The sequence below is a fragment of the Rhinolophus sinicus genome, chromosome 5, assembly GCF_057876585.1.
Source record: "Rhinolophus sinicus isolate RSI-liver-muscle chromosome 5, RSI-T2T, whole genome shotgun sequence".
NCBI lineage: Eukaryota > Metazoa > Chordata > Mammalia > Chiroptera > Rhinolophidae > Rhinolophus > Rhinolophus sinicus.
The window spans coordinates 89,259,438-89,273,518 of record NC_142505.1 but is presented as its reverse complement, the minus strand read 5'-3'; the positions used below and the strand labels follow the sequence as shown (position 1 = coordinate 89,273,518).

Here is a 14,081-nt window from a genome sequence, read left to right as displayed (position 1 = left end):
AAAATGGATTGCGGGCCACAGTTGGCCCGTGGGCCGTAGTTTGGACACCGCTGATATATATGTGTGTATATATATATATACACACATATATACATATGTATATATATATATATATATATATATATATATATATACTGTGTAAAGTTTTAAACATCATCAATTTCATCTTGTAATAGTTATTTCTAGTTCCATCCTATTTTGGGGGTGTCAAATGCTGCAGTTTTCAACACGATCAAGATATGATTCTTCAGGTTTTCTTTGGGGGGGTAGATATAACAACTTGTATGTGCAGTTTTTTTACAGTTGTAAATTTTATTTTGTTAACTGTATCTGCCACTAAAACTATGAATCAGATATTAGGTTCTTTTCTTGGGGATCAAATGTATCAGTGGGGCAACACAAAGACACAGGGGGCAAGATTCCTGCTTTCCCTCTTTCGCCTCCTGTGAAAAGAGGGTCTCCAACACTTAGCAGAGAGCAGAATTTTAAAGACTAATCAGTTACACTGTTAAAATAGGGAGCCCTGAACAAATCCAGCCAGTTCAAGGATGCTTTTCTCACCCTCTCCACCAGAGGCGCCAGCCTCTTTCAAAACAGAAATTGGGCTGGAACAGACCGGTAGGGGGGCGTGGCGGAAAGATCAAAGATCAAACCGCCTCAAACAAAGAGCAAAGGTCAATACCCAACTCCAAGGAGACCTGAAGCTTCCATCTTCCATGAAAAATGAAGATGACGCCTCTCTAACTGCTCTCGAGGCCTGGGCCCGCGCGGCCTTCCAGAGACCACGCGTGTGGAGGTGGCTCACATACAGGTACCAAGAGCGCAACAGTCAACGACCGGAAGTGGAAGTGAGCCCGGGACTGGGGTGAGGAGCAGCCACTTCGCGCCCGCGCAGTCAGCAGGGTTGCAATACGCATGAACAGTTGGGCGGTGACTAGGTGACGCCAGGCGCGTGGGCCGCGACTCTCGCGGATCCGGTTCCGCCCTCCCTTTCGCTGCCGACCCTCCGGGGCTAGCGCCCGAGATCCCTTTCCCAGAGTGCTCAGCGCCGTGAAGAAGCGGCTCCCGGGGACTGGGGGCATTTTGCGTTGGCTGGAGCCGAAGTAACAAGATGGCGGCGTCGGCGGAGTGACAGGGGTCCCTCCGGGCGGGAGCCGGCAGCAGTGGTGGCAGCCGTATCGCTGCCCTAACTCACCGCGCCCCTTTTCCAGCCCGCGACATCGCCGCGAAAGCGAGGCAGCGGTGGCCGCTCAGAAACAAGTGGCCCAGCTTGGTAAACGCGAGAACCCCTCACAAACTGCGGCCTGGCAAAAAGAAACCTGACTGATCGGCGGTGATCAGGTTCCCCTTGGCCGATTCTGGACCCCGTAACGCCAAGAGCCAACGTTTTCTGCGTCCTGTCGCCCTCAACCTCAGCCTTGCTCCGGGGACGAGCCCAGAGGCCTCCGTCCTCCTCTCAGAGGTGTCGGGGCTTGGCCCCAGCCTCCGTCTTCGTCTCTCAGGATGGCGAGCAGCAGCGGCTCCAAGGCCGAGTTCATTGTCGGAGGGAAATATAAACTGGTACGGAAGATCGGCTCTGGCTCCTTCGGAGACATTTATCTGGCGATCAACATCACCAATGGCGAGGTAATCACCTGGGGTGGGGTCACGACAACGCTGCGCCCCCACCTCCCCAACCCCCAAGCTGCTCGGACCTTTTCCCACCGCACGTACGCACTGGGGGGAACCCAGAGGGAGCCAGTTTTCCTGGCTTAGGAACCTCTCCCACGCTCTTTCCCTAAAAGGGAAAGAACCCGATAGAAAGCTTGGGTGAACTGGAAAGTTTCCCAGCTCGTTACAAAAATGTACCGTAATTGAACTTTTTAACCGTCGCTTAAGGTGAGAACGGTAAAACCGTCTTTCTGTGACCCCTTGTTTTTCTCTATATTTAATTCTACTGGGCTTCTTGTTCCAATTAGGACGGTTTCCGATCGCCTGGTTCCTCCATAACCTCTCATTACGTTTTCTGGATGAATCATTTTCCTGCACTTTAGAGGACGTGCCGATTTCGTCACTACCCCCGAAGAGGCCTTTGAGGCTGGTTGCCTCGTTTTATAATGACAAAGAGCTTTCGCTTCCCAGCCTCTCACTTTCACCTTTTAGTCGCGAGTTGGAGCTTTGCTAACATTCCCCCCCCTGCTTTCCCAAGTGACATTGAATCCCCAAGGATGTTGATGCCATTATCCCCTCTTTCCCCCTGCAGGAAGTGGCAGTGAAGCTAGAATCTCAGAAGGCCAGGCATCCCCAGTTGCTGTACGAGAGCAAACTCTATAAGATTCTTCAGGGTGGGGTTGGCATCCCCCACATACGGTAAGAACCCCAAAGCACACAGGCAATCCTCGGGGGGAAGTACGAAATGGGGAAATTGGGCTGAGGCAGGTAACCGACCAGCTGCATCCAGGTCTTGGTATGAGTTACCTGGGTTTCTTTGAGCCTATGGTTTCCTTTGAGCCATAAGTCACCACAATCACTGAGTAAATTTAAGTTTGCCAACTTAGTTTAGAATTTCAATTTGTTACACTCTGCTCCGTTTAGCTTCCGTCATTCTTCCCGAGGCTTTCATTTGCAGTTAAGTCTGCAGGTCATCTTTGATAACTACCCGGAAGGGTTGGCGGCTGCTTTCTGTACGTCTGCACCTCTGATGTCCTTAGGTTTGTCCAGAGAAGTGGATTTAAAGGTGCCAAAGTGACCGGGCTCGGCCAGATCGCATTGCTATTGGAGCTGGCTTGGGAAATGGCTGCTCTTTTGTTGTGTTTTTGTTCCAACATGTCTTCCTCCTCCGCTTAGAAAATGGCGGAACGACGTGACTCAACCGCATTTTCCTGACCTTTTCTCTGCTTGGGTTCACAAGTTAAGCCTCCTTGATTCTCCCTTTAGTAGCCCTGAGTGGATTAAACCTTTGAAAAGCCAAGAATAAAGCTGCTGGCGACGGTGGGGTGCAAGGAAGGAGATGGCATAATGACAGTCTGTTTGTGATCTCTGCAGCGGATGCGACGTGAAATTATTAAATTATACTATACAAAACCCTTCAGAGTCCTTTAAAGGTGTTAATTACGCTTTCATGAATGGCAGTGTTGGCTGCATTTCAGTCTGTGTACTAAATTTTTATGGGCAATGGCAAAGGCAGTTTGAGCATAGCACTATGTTGAAATTTCCTCAAATCAGTTGTATTAAAAGAAAGCTTACACGGTACCACAGATAGACTAGTAACTTTAACCTGTTGAATTAACTTGGTCAATAACTCATCATATCAGGGAAATTGTGGCCTTTCCCTGGACAGGAGGACAGGATATTGGTGAAGGTACATAGTAATGAGAATAAAAGATAACCAGGTAAAGACATTGGGTTTTTAAATAGTTAACTTGAAAGGATTTTAGAATAGTTTGGCTTTTTCACATATATATTTATGTGTTTGTTTTTTTTTTGTGTGTGTGTGTGTGTGTGTGTGTGTGTATATTTATTTTTTAAGGAAGGCACAGCTCACAGTGGCCCATGTGGGGATCAAACTGGCAACCTTGGTGTTATTAGCACCGTGCTCTAACTGACTGAGCTATTTAGCCACTCCTAGAGTAGTTTGACTTTTGAGATTAAAGAGTCTCTTCCTGCAGTAGAAACTAAAATGTGGCTTAAAACCCAGCGATTTTCCAACGATTACTCAAAAATAATATTTGCAAAAAGGTCCAGAGATAGTTGAGAATTAAGTGAAATGGTATTTACTGTAGCCTCTATTTCTAGTTCAATTTCTATTCCTCAAATCTTGCATTAAGAACTAGATTACATACATTAATTCTGATGTGGAGACAACCAAAGTAACTATTCTTTAAAAATTTCCAGTGCTGATAGAATTTTCAATGGAGAAATTGAATGATAAAACATGTAATAAAGTAAATTATTTGGAAGACAATTGCAGGTTTATTTTTTGAGATATCTGAGATGATCCAGATTTGAGGTTTTTAAATGATTCCCATCCCTAAAAGAACGAAAATTTTGATTAAAATATCTAGCTTTTTTTCAAAATAAAAAATTGTCAATTGCATTCACCTAAACGTTGAAAACATCTTTCCCTTTTCATTTAATCCCATGTTTCCACCCCTGGCACTCCCTGATTTGCTTTTCATCACTAGTTTTTTCCTAGAATTTCATGTGAATGCAGTCTTATAGTATGAGGTCATTTGTGTCTGGCTTCTCTCACTTAGCATAATGCTTTTGAGATTTGTCCATGTTGGGAGGTTTTAATTTCACAAATCAGGTTGAATTTAATGTATTTGAAATCATTTTCAAAAAGCACCGAGCATCTGACATTTTCAGTGCTAAATCCAAATGAAATACATGCCCTTTTATCTAGTAGTTTTTATTTAAGGACAACACTGATACACACCAACAGAGGCAATAGTTAATATACTGAATAAGAACATGAATACAGGAAATTAACTTGTGAACAAAATAATAGGCGTCTGTTACAAGATGTGTGCACAGAGAGTTGTGGTAGTTATAAATTGTGAGTGGAGCTGGGGAGATTAACCTGGCTTTCAAGTTAAGGCTTCCTGGGAGAGAAGGTGGGATTTCAGGATCTGGCTCTAAGGAAGAAAGCTTGGTGAACTGGTTGGGGCAGGCATCCAAGAATAGTGTGTGGCTGGCCTCTGGGAGTAGTCTCTTAGGCAGAATGTAGTAATTCGATGAGGGTGGGGAACCAAGTACGTTTGTTTTAGGAGTGGTAGAGTCAGTACATAACACACAAAAGTGGTTTATTGGTTTTAAAGTGTGAGAACTTTTTCCACTGAAGCAGAAAGAATAAGAAAGACTTCAATAAGCATTCTTTATTTGGGTGGCAGCGTCTTCGCATCCCCTCAATTTGTTCCCCACTATTTCCACATTACCTATATATTGTAGATACTCAATAAATATTTACTTGGAGAATGTTTAATTAAATTGACTGTTTAGCTAGATTAAATAAGGCAATCGATGTGTTACCATTGTTTTAGAAGTGTTGACACTAAAAATTTAGATTTTGCTGCCTTTATGCTTCACTAATTCCCATCCCGCCTTCCCACCCTCATCCCCCTTTTCTTTAAGATACTTTGCTATATTCTAAAACAAGGGCTGAAAAATCCCTGGCCTACTTAACAGACCTGCCTAATCAGGTCCTTACTATGTAAAGGCCTTATTGAGGAATCTGTTGTTACATAGAGGCATAGCATCCCGTGTACAGAGCAAGAATGAGAGGATGACATTCAGTTTCTTGATATTTTTAAGAAACTAAAATCCTTGGACTTTGTGAATTGGCCCTCTGGGAGCTCAATTAAAATTACTGTATTTGTGTTACAACCCTCCCTTTCTTTGTGCCGCTGAATTAATGCAGTCTCTAAAGAAGCAGTTATGGTATAACCAAGCTCTAGGTATGCCAAGTGGTATTGACTGAGTGATCTGGTCTGTTGGTCCTTAAGGTCTGTCTAAAAAAGATTTTACCGAGTTATTAGTAATAATTTTCTTATTTTGTTAGAGTGGGAAAGGAGAGTGCTAAACAGAAAGGTTTAAAGGTTTCCTATTCTTCTGCTGGAAAAAGAATTTTGAATATGAGCTTTTGGGTAGGGTTTTGTTTGAACAAGTTTCCCTACTTAAAAGTCACTGGCCTAGTTGATCTCAGAACTTTCAGCTCTGAAATTTTAAGACTTTTTTTCAGATAGATTGTGTCTGGATCTTTAAATATTATTTTAGTAGTGAGATACCACTCGAGATTCTTAAAAATGCCATCTGCATCAGGTAAAAACCATAGGTTATTTAGAAGGAAGTAAATTAAAGGAATAAACTTTTGTAAGGAAATCATGACTATAGAAGATGGGAGGCGGCATAGGAGAATTGTTAACCTTGTTTATTAACTTTTTTTTTTGCCCTCTGAATGTCAATTACTATAGAAGATAGTTATAAAGTACTAGTTAATTCCTACTCTTAAGTGTTAAAAGCAGCCTAAATTTTAATCTTAGCTTTTGGGCACTGAACATATATGCTGTAAATAAGTTCTAATGCTGTTATCAGAGAGAATAAAGGGGACATCTGCACTGGGTAGGTATGTCTTTATTAGAGAGATCACTAATATGCACGAGAAATGTGATTTTAACTCACAGGGTAACTGAATCCACAGTATACTAAGGATGCTTATATTGGCTTACAATAGATTACTAGTTATAGAATGATGTAATGATGCTTAGGTAGGTAGCATTTTTGAGCTGGATGAAACCTGAAAGAGCCCAACACCTCATAATACAAATTAAAGACTATTGACCTCAGAGGTGTTACTAGAGTCTCCCAACTGAATTTTCCTGTGAGCCATTTTCACCTTTATGTCAAGGTCAAATCATGCTGGCTCACATGCCCCATAACTTTTTCATTTGATGCTGCAGAGCCATACTTTGCTTCCATCGCTTTATGGCATGTGGCCTCATACAGCTCTTCTATGAATGTAAGTAACCTATTTGTATTCTTTAACTAGGTGCTTATAATTCTTGTTCTCCCTTTTGAATCCATAGATTGCAGGAGGAGAGCTTTTGTTGGACATTATTTGTATTTTAAATTGGCGTAAATACTTGTGAACCCATGCATGGTATATAGTACATGGATTTTACTACCTTGGTTTATTTTTAGAGCTAGATCATTTTGTTTCAAAGTATATTTAAGCTGCACTTAAAGTATTATTTAATAAGGTTTTCTAATCTGTCAAAGTTTAGTAAGAACTTTAATGTCAAGAAGTCTATAAAAAAACTAGAATTTAAAACAGATGTTACAAATTGAATCTTTTAAGCTTATCCTGTTTGTGAGGTTAAATGAGTGCCTTAGTAGCTTTCATAATATAAATGGTTACTGTATTTTGCCATGTATAATGCACTCCCATGCACAATACGCACCCATGTTTTTGGCCCAAACTTTCAGGGGAAAATCTTTCATTTTAACTTTTTAATTCAAATTTTTATTTGTTTACATTTGGGTACTTGTTTTTTTGTATTAGAAAGGAATTTTGGCATTTATTTATTAGCATATTATGGTACAAGACATTTTATGTGCAGGTAACAAGTTTATGATATTTATGCATCATAGAAGGCCAAGAACGAACTGTTGTAAGTTCGTTATAAGTTCAATAAAACTGATTATTGTATTCCAGGGTATTTTGAATACTGATACCTATTGATTTCTAGAATTATACTTTTAACTCATAAGCATAAGTAAGAGAATTAAAAACATTCATATCGATATGGAATTAGTACGACCCATGTATAAAAGTGCATCCTTATTTTCCCCTTAACAAATTTGGGCAAAAAAATGGGCATTATACACGGCAAAATACAGTACCTACTTTAAATGATGCTTTTTGTTACTGTTTTTGTTTTCAGTACCGTCTTAGATGGTTCTTGAAATTTTGAATGATTGGTAATCACACCATGGACTAGTGCAAGTCTTACTGGGAGTTTTGAGAAATGAGATGTAATTTACATAGAGTGAAATGTACAGATTTTAAAATGCCATTGAATCAGTTTTGACAAATGCATACACTGGTGTTACCCCCTACTGAGATCAAGAATATTTGATTTTTGTAAATACTGCTCATCTTTTGGATCAAAGTTATACATATTTTTTCTGGATTTGATGTTTGTCCATATGCAACACTACAGGTTAGTAATCTGTTTATTGCCATGAAGTCACTATAAGATTTACCTAATAAAATAATCAGGTGGGAGTGGTGAATACCTAGTGGCAGTTGAGCTCTTTGCCTTATTCTTCTCTTTTGAGGAACTAGAATACTGCCTTTTCCTCATCTGTAAGTCACCAGTGGGGTGTGTTTTAATGGGAACTGAGGAAGTGCTCTACAAAAAGGTTTAACTAGAGAGTACTTTCTGATCCTCAATGTAAAGGGAAGTGGGAAAAGTTACAGTGAGTGTCAGGAGTTCACATTCTGTCTGAGATGTCATATAGATTTGAACCTGGAGCGAATTCTATAATTTATAATGTCAGCTTTCATTTATAAAAGTGATTTGGTAAGACCAACTATGTCTTAAGTGTTTTTTTAATACATCATATAAATTGATAGGCTCAGTAGGGTAAAAGATGCCTTTGTCATTCTCTGATGCAGTATTAGTTTGTTCTGACTGTAATGTATAGTTGCCTTTTATTCATACGTTAATATGTATTATAGAAACAAGTAGGTGGTTGGTTGAATTCACTGTGGCCAAACATTCCTTTTAACATCGACATGCAAAGAATAAAAAAATAGTTGACCATTATTTAGGCATTGTACCTGGTCTCGTTTAATCATTACAACAATCCTGTAAGTTGGGGTTTCATATAAATTGTGGATCTGTGGTTAATTTGCCTAACGCCACATAGCTAATATGGTATTTAAATAGATTCTGCTGCCTTTTTCAGCTGTACCGTGGTTCCCAAACTTTGCTGCACATTGGAGAACTTTAAAAAATTGATGGCGGGATCCTAACTAACCTGAGCCACTTACTTTGATATGATTGGTTTGAGGTATGACTTGGGCATCATGAGCTCTGGGGTGATTCTTATATGCAGCAAAGTTCAGGAACCGCTGTACTGTACCATAGTTTAGAGATTAATAGTAGTGCTTCCTTCCCTGTCCATACCCACTGACTCCCATCTTTTCCTAGAGCTACAATTTGATACAGCAGGTTTCTTAACTTACCTACCCCCTCCTATGAATTAGGTTAATTCAGGAAATCCTATACCAGGAAACATGGTACTGGAAAGTGCATTGTAATCTGATATAATCAAGTGCTTTGATTTCTGAAAGTTATCCAAAACCAATATGTTGAAATCGTTTTCCTACTCACTTCTCAGATACATTCCTACAAGAAAGCATTCTAGAAACTCCTTGAGCAAAAGAACCATGTCTTGGTTATGAAAGTATCTTTTATGTTTCTTTAGCATAGAGCTGGGTGAAAAGGCACTAATGATTCATAATAAAGATTCTGCTTTTATTTTATCTGTGTGCGTTTGCTTTTTTAATGGAACCCCGTAGACAGTTGCGGCTCATACACATTTATAGAATTTTAGGAGTACCTGATGCCTGCATGGTTTCTCAGTTCCTAATAGGAATATTCATCATCTCTGTAGTACTTACTATTTCTTAAACATTCTGCTGAACTCACTAGCTGGCAGCCAATTTACAAATGGAAATGTGGCTGTACTAGTTCATTTAGCTTTGAATGCTGGTATAAAGATACTACATATCATTAAGTGCTAATGTCCATTAATTTCACAGTAAACACTTGCTATTGTGGACATTCATCCGCTTAAGTATCTATTAGCATCTTAGTGGTGTTGGCCTTTGGGAATTTATTTTGATTCTAGTTCAGCAACATCAGAAGTTCATTTCCCTATACTGCCGGATGGGGTCAAAAAAATAACTTTCCTCCTACCTTCTAAGTTCTAGCTGGGCTCATAATCAAATTAACAGGAGACAAATTAACAGAAAATGTCCAAAATTTATTATGGATGTGTTTGTGGGGGGGTGCCATAAAAATATGAAACCGGAAGACACATTGGGCAGTTGAGGTTCATATGCCCTTTTGGACAAAGGAGAAAAGGGGGCACGAGCCTGGGAGTTCAAAGGAAAAGCAGGCAATTTGCACGTAGGCAGAAAGAGCAAATGTAAACATTCTTGCTGGGCCACCCAGAAACAATGGTACAAGGACAGAAGAAAGTTCAACAGGCTTTGCTAGATTTCTCCCAGTCTGTTACATTTATATTATGATGCTAAGGTGCTGTTCCCTTTAAGCAGTTTTTCTATCTGCATTTCTTCACGCAAGTAAGGGGGAGGGTGAAAGGTTCTTTCTGAGTCTTTTGTTTCTTAACCAGCTTAAAGTCAGCATTCCAAAAGGAATATTTTGGGGTGGCAAAACTTTGGTTCCTCTCAAACTGTTCTGTCCTTAATGTGGCTTTTGTGGAAAGGACATGTTGAGTTTAGAGTGACAGGGTATCCCATAGCTCTTACATAGTTAGCTCTTACATAGTTAAGTTAGCAGAAAATACAGAACTAAACTTAGGCCAGGGAATTAGGACTGGGGTTAGATCTGAGCAAGATCAGCCTAGAAGTGGTAGTGGAGAAAGTAAATTGAGAAGTGAGGACTAAACCCCTTGATGGAAATTCAGAATTAAGCAAGAGAAGAGTTGGGATAATGGGCTGTTGAAGTTAAAAAAAGAAGTCAGTTTTTAGGAAAAGGTAATATACGTCCAAGGGATAGACAAATGAGATTTTTAAAAGGTTTGGGTTTGTCTGGAATGGAGCCCGGTATATATTGATGCAGCAGTAAGTAACTGCTGACTCAGTGGTACAGGCTGAGGGCAGTCTGGTGAGGGAACAAGTATATAAAATTAAAGAAGAATCTGGCAGAAGCCAGATTTTGGAGGTCCTCATATATATGAAACTTTTCTCTCTTTTGGTAGGTGATGGGGGAGGGACGTTGGTTTTCATAGAAAAAACGGCACTATGAAACCATAGAGGAGCTACTGGAGCTGATTGTTTAGGAAGCTAACAATAATCCAGGCGTCTTTCAAAATTTAGCTCAGATGCCACCTTATCTAGGAAACCTTCCCTTTTATTTTCTCTGAATAAGTTATTCCTCTGTATTTTTGTATTTACTTTATTGATGCTCTCATATTGCACTTGTCATTTATCTGTTCTAGATCTTACGATGCCTATAGCACTTACCTGCAGTATCAGACACATAATAAATAGGTGCTTAGTAAGTGTTGAATCAGACTGGAGGAGTAGATTTTGGAAAAAGATTTTTTAACACCTTGATGAGATAATTTACATACATAAAGCTTTGCCCATTTAAGTGTACAATTTATTGGTTTTTAGTATATGCAGAGTTGTGCAACCATCACCATAATCTGATTGTAGAATATTTTCATCATCCCCACAGGAAGTCTTGAACCCATTAGCAATCACTCTCCATATCCTGCCAGCCCTATACAACCATTAATCTACTTTCTGTCTATATATTTGCCTATCAGAAAAGATTTGATCATGCCTTTATAATTGGTATTGTGAAAACTGTAGCTATATTTTCCATTTCTTAGTGGAAAAGTCTATTTTGATACTGTATCCCCCTGAAGCTTCTAGTTCTCCACATGCTGTCTTCCAGTACCACCACTACCACTAGCAGTGACAGGGACTGACACAAATCAGATCATTTGTGGTCTTGGAAATACAATTTTGGGGTAGTATGGTGAGCACAATAACCATTTTACTGGGAACCAACAAAAAAAGAGTGAGGTGGTAGAGGTGGTAGATACAAACCAGGTTTTTAACAAGTTAATTGGTAAAGAAGAAAATAAGTTGATCTTGTCTCACTGTGTATTTGCCATGCTGGCCACTTTCAGTTTCTTATGAATACCAAGCGTCAGGTTCCCTCCTAACCCCCACCCACTCCCTCACCTGGCCATCTTCCATTTATGCTTCAAGAATCAACCATTCTTCGTCAAAGAAGCTTTCCCTAATGCTTCCCTCTAAAAGATACACTGGGTCCCCATAATTTGTACCCTCTCAGCACCATTCTCGCCTTCATCACATGATGTTATTCATTTGCCTACCACGGTGAGCTGTAAGCTATGAAAACAAATTATTTGGTTTGGTCTTGTTGGCCACCCTAAATATTGGTGGCCACCATGGAAAGAATAAATGAATAGTAACTTTAGTAGTAGATGGTGACACTTACCAAAGCACATTGTTTTGTTTTGTGTGTTTATAACTTTTCAAGTTATAAGGCAAAGGGCCAGCAACAAGGAGACTGAAAAATACGAGAATGTTACAGTGTAATTCAAGGATTTTAGGGATGATATTTTGAGCAAAGGATTAGTTGTAACAATGAGGAGAGTTAGGATGAAGAAGAAAAATGTCATCCTACTTGACAGTATTCTATGTAAAGCATACACATGATGCCCGACTTTTAAATCTTATTCTGCCGTCAATTTACCTCAAAAATCTCAGTGTATAGCATGGGTTATTAGCATAGTTCAGAGATATCCCCCAGTCCCACTTTCCAAGAGGTCGGTTAATTTGGATAGGAAAAAAATTGTATTAGGTTGGTGCAAAAGTAATTGCGGTTTTTGCAGTCGTTCTTAACCTTTCAAACCGCAGTTACTTTTGCACCAGCCTAATATCTTCATTTTTCATAAACCTAACTGAATCTATTATTTCTATTATAAATGTAGGCAAGAAACCCTCACTAAGCAATACCTATGGCTTTGTCACCAATAGAAATCACAGGTATTTTCATGTTACATTATTGTCACAGGTATCTCAAAATACTTACATTCATTACGATTTCAAAATTATAGTACTAATTAGACCTGCCTCTATATCTTATTTAATGCATTATAAACTGCATGTGTATTACTATATCAAAATTGATTTTTAAAAATAATTTTATGGTAGCTGAATTTTCATTTAATTGGTTTCCTTTGTAATGCTGTATATTTTATTTCATGCATTTAAAACCTGAGAAGGGATCTGTAGGCTTCATCAGACTACCAAGGGGGTGGGGGTGGTCCTTGGCGACAGAAAGGTTTAGAACTCTTGGTGTATAATAGAGTGAGTTACTTCAATCCCCATGCCAACTACACAAGTTCTTGGTCATTGTGGCTAAATATATCTGATGCAGCATTGGTCTCTCAGTGGATTTCTAATATTTATTTCCCTTCCTAGTCTTGTTCAGTTTTAAATTACTTCCACGCTTGTTAATGTCTTCCCCAGGGATGTGAGATTATAATGTCTTCCCCAGTTAAAAAAGGTTGAATAGTCTTGGGAGGGGTTCAGTGAAGTAAAAGATTGAATTAATGTCTAAAATTTCTTGAAACTATCACATTGTCAGAATTATTATTCTGATCAACATACCCACAACTAAAACTGTGGCCTTTTTCAGTTACTTCATGTCTAAATCAGTTGTCACTGAAGAAATCAGCTTAACCTGTATTTGTATTTTTGGTTTTAGTTGCTTGTATTCTACAGTGTCTGTTTTCTTTATTAAACCTGATTTTCCAGTTCCCTGCAGTAGCCAAATAGCACTGAATGTCTTTCTCTCGTGAAAATGCTCTGGGTCCCAAATGATTTCAAAGATATTTCTGCAAGTTGTAAATCCAAACAAAGGATTATGGATAAAGATTATGTGTTACTGACATTTTAAAATCTAAATTGTATGTTAAATGTGAAATTGCAAGAGGTAATAGATTGCTTAAATTTTTGATGGCAGGAGAAATCGAGTTAGATCATTGAATTCTAGGTTCCTTTTATTCAAAGGAAAAGGAAGGCCACAAATCTAAGGAGCAAGTATAGGCAAGGAAGGGGAGCTTAAGGAGAAGGGCTGAAAAGAGTTAGCGTGAATCAAAATGTAGTCAGCCCTTCTGAAAGAGAACTAGACACCTGACTAAATGCAGGCTGTCTCCTGGTTTTCTGTTAATTCTTGGTAAACAAGATTGCTGTGTAACTCTTCTTCTCCCCATACACACACACCAAAAACAAACAAAGGGAAAAGAAACCAATGTGGCATGTTTACAATAAACAGGTAGAAAAAGTAGTATAGAAAAGTTAACAAGAATTGCCTGTAGGTACTTTCTTTGGCTCATGGTCATTTGGACTCTGTTTAAGAATGGGAAGAGGTGTCCGTAATTTAAGAATCTCTCTCTTAATGGCAAAATTACACGTTAAGAATGGCACACAAATATTAATGTATAGGAACATTAAAAGGAATATAGACAAATGGGTAGGGTGGCTGGAACTGTTAATAACAACCTAAAGCGGGCTGGGGTTTGAGCCGGTTCTTCCAGTTGAGCAAGATTGTACTAGACCAGGTCCTTTGCTACCCTCCAAAAGGAACCTAAAGGTTCCATGACGATGTCTTGGCAAGAGTCTAAGAGAAGGTCTCTTGAAAATGTAGATGTTATCAAAGTGGGCATTTTTTTTTTAAAATTTTTAAGAATGTATTTTTCAATTACCATTGACATACAGTATTATATTCATTTCAGGTGTA

General features: G+C 39.3%; 1 protein-coding gene across 6 annotated transcripts in view; it reads left to right on the top strand.

Moving 5' to 3' along the window:
- The first annotated feature begins 891 nt into the window (after positions 1-891).
- CSNK1A1 (casein kinase 1 alpha 1) overlaps positions 892-14,081 on the top strand; it is a 44,012-nt gene continuing 30,822 nt past the window's right edge. For 2 of the 6 annotated variants that reach the window (XM_019734335.3, XM_019734334.3), the window contains exons 1-2: positions 962-1,626; positions 2,243-2,349. In XM_019734335.3, the coding sequence (XP_019589894.1) occupies positions 1,504-1,626; positions 2,243-2,349 (230 nt within the window). In that variant the 5' untranslated portion in view covers positions 962-1,503. Of the gene's footprint in view, positions 1,627-2,242; positions 2,350-14,081 lie in introns of all 6 variants that reach the window. The other 4 variants (XM_019734332.3, XM_019734331.3, XM_019734338.3 and 1 more) reach the window with 3 other exon arrangements.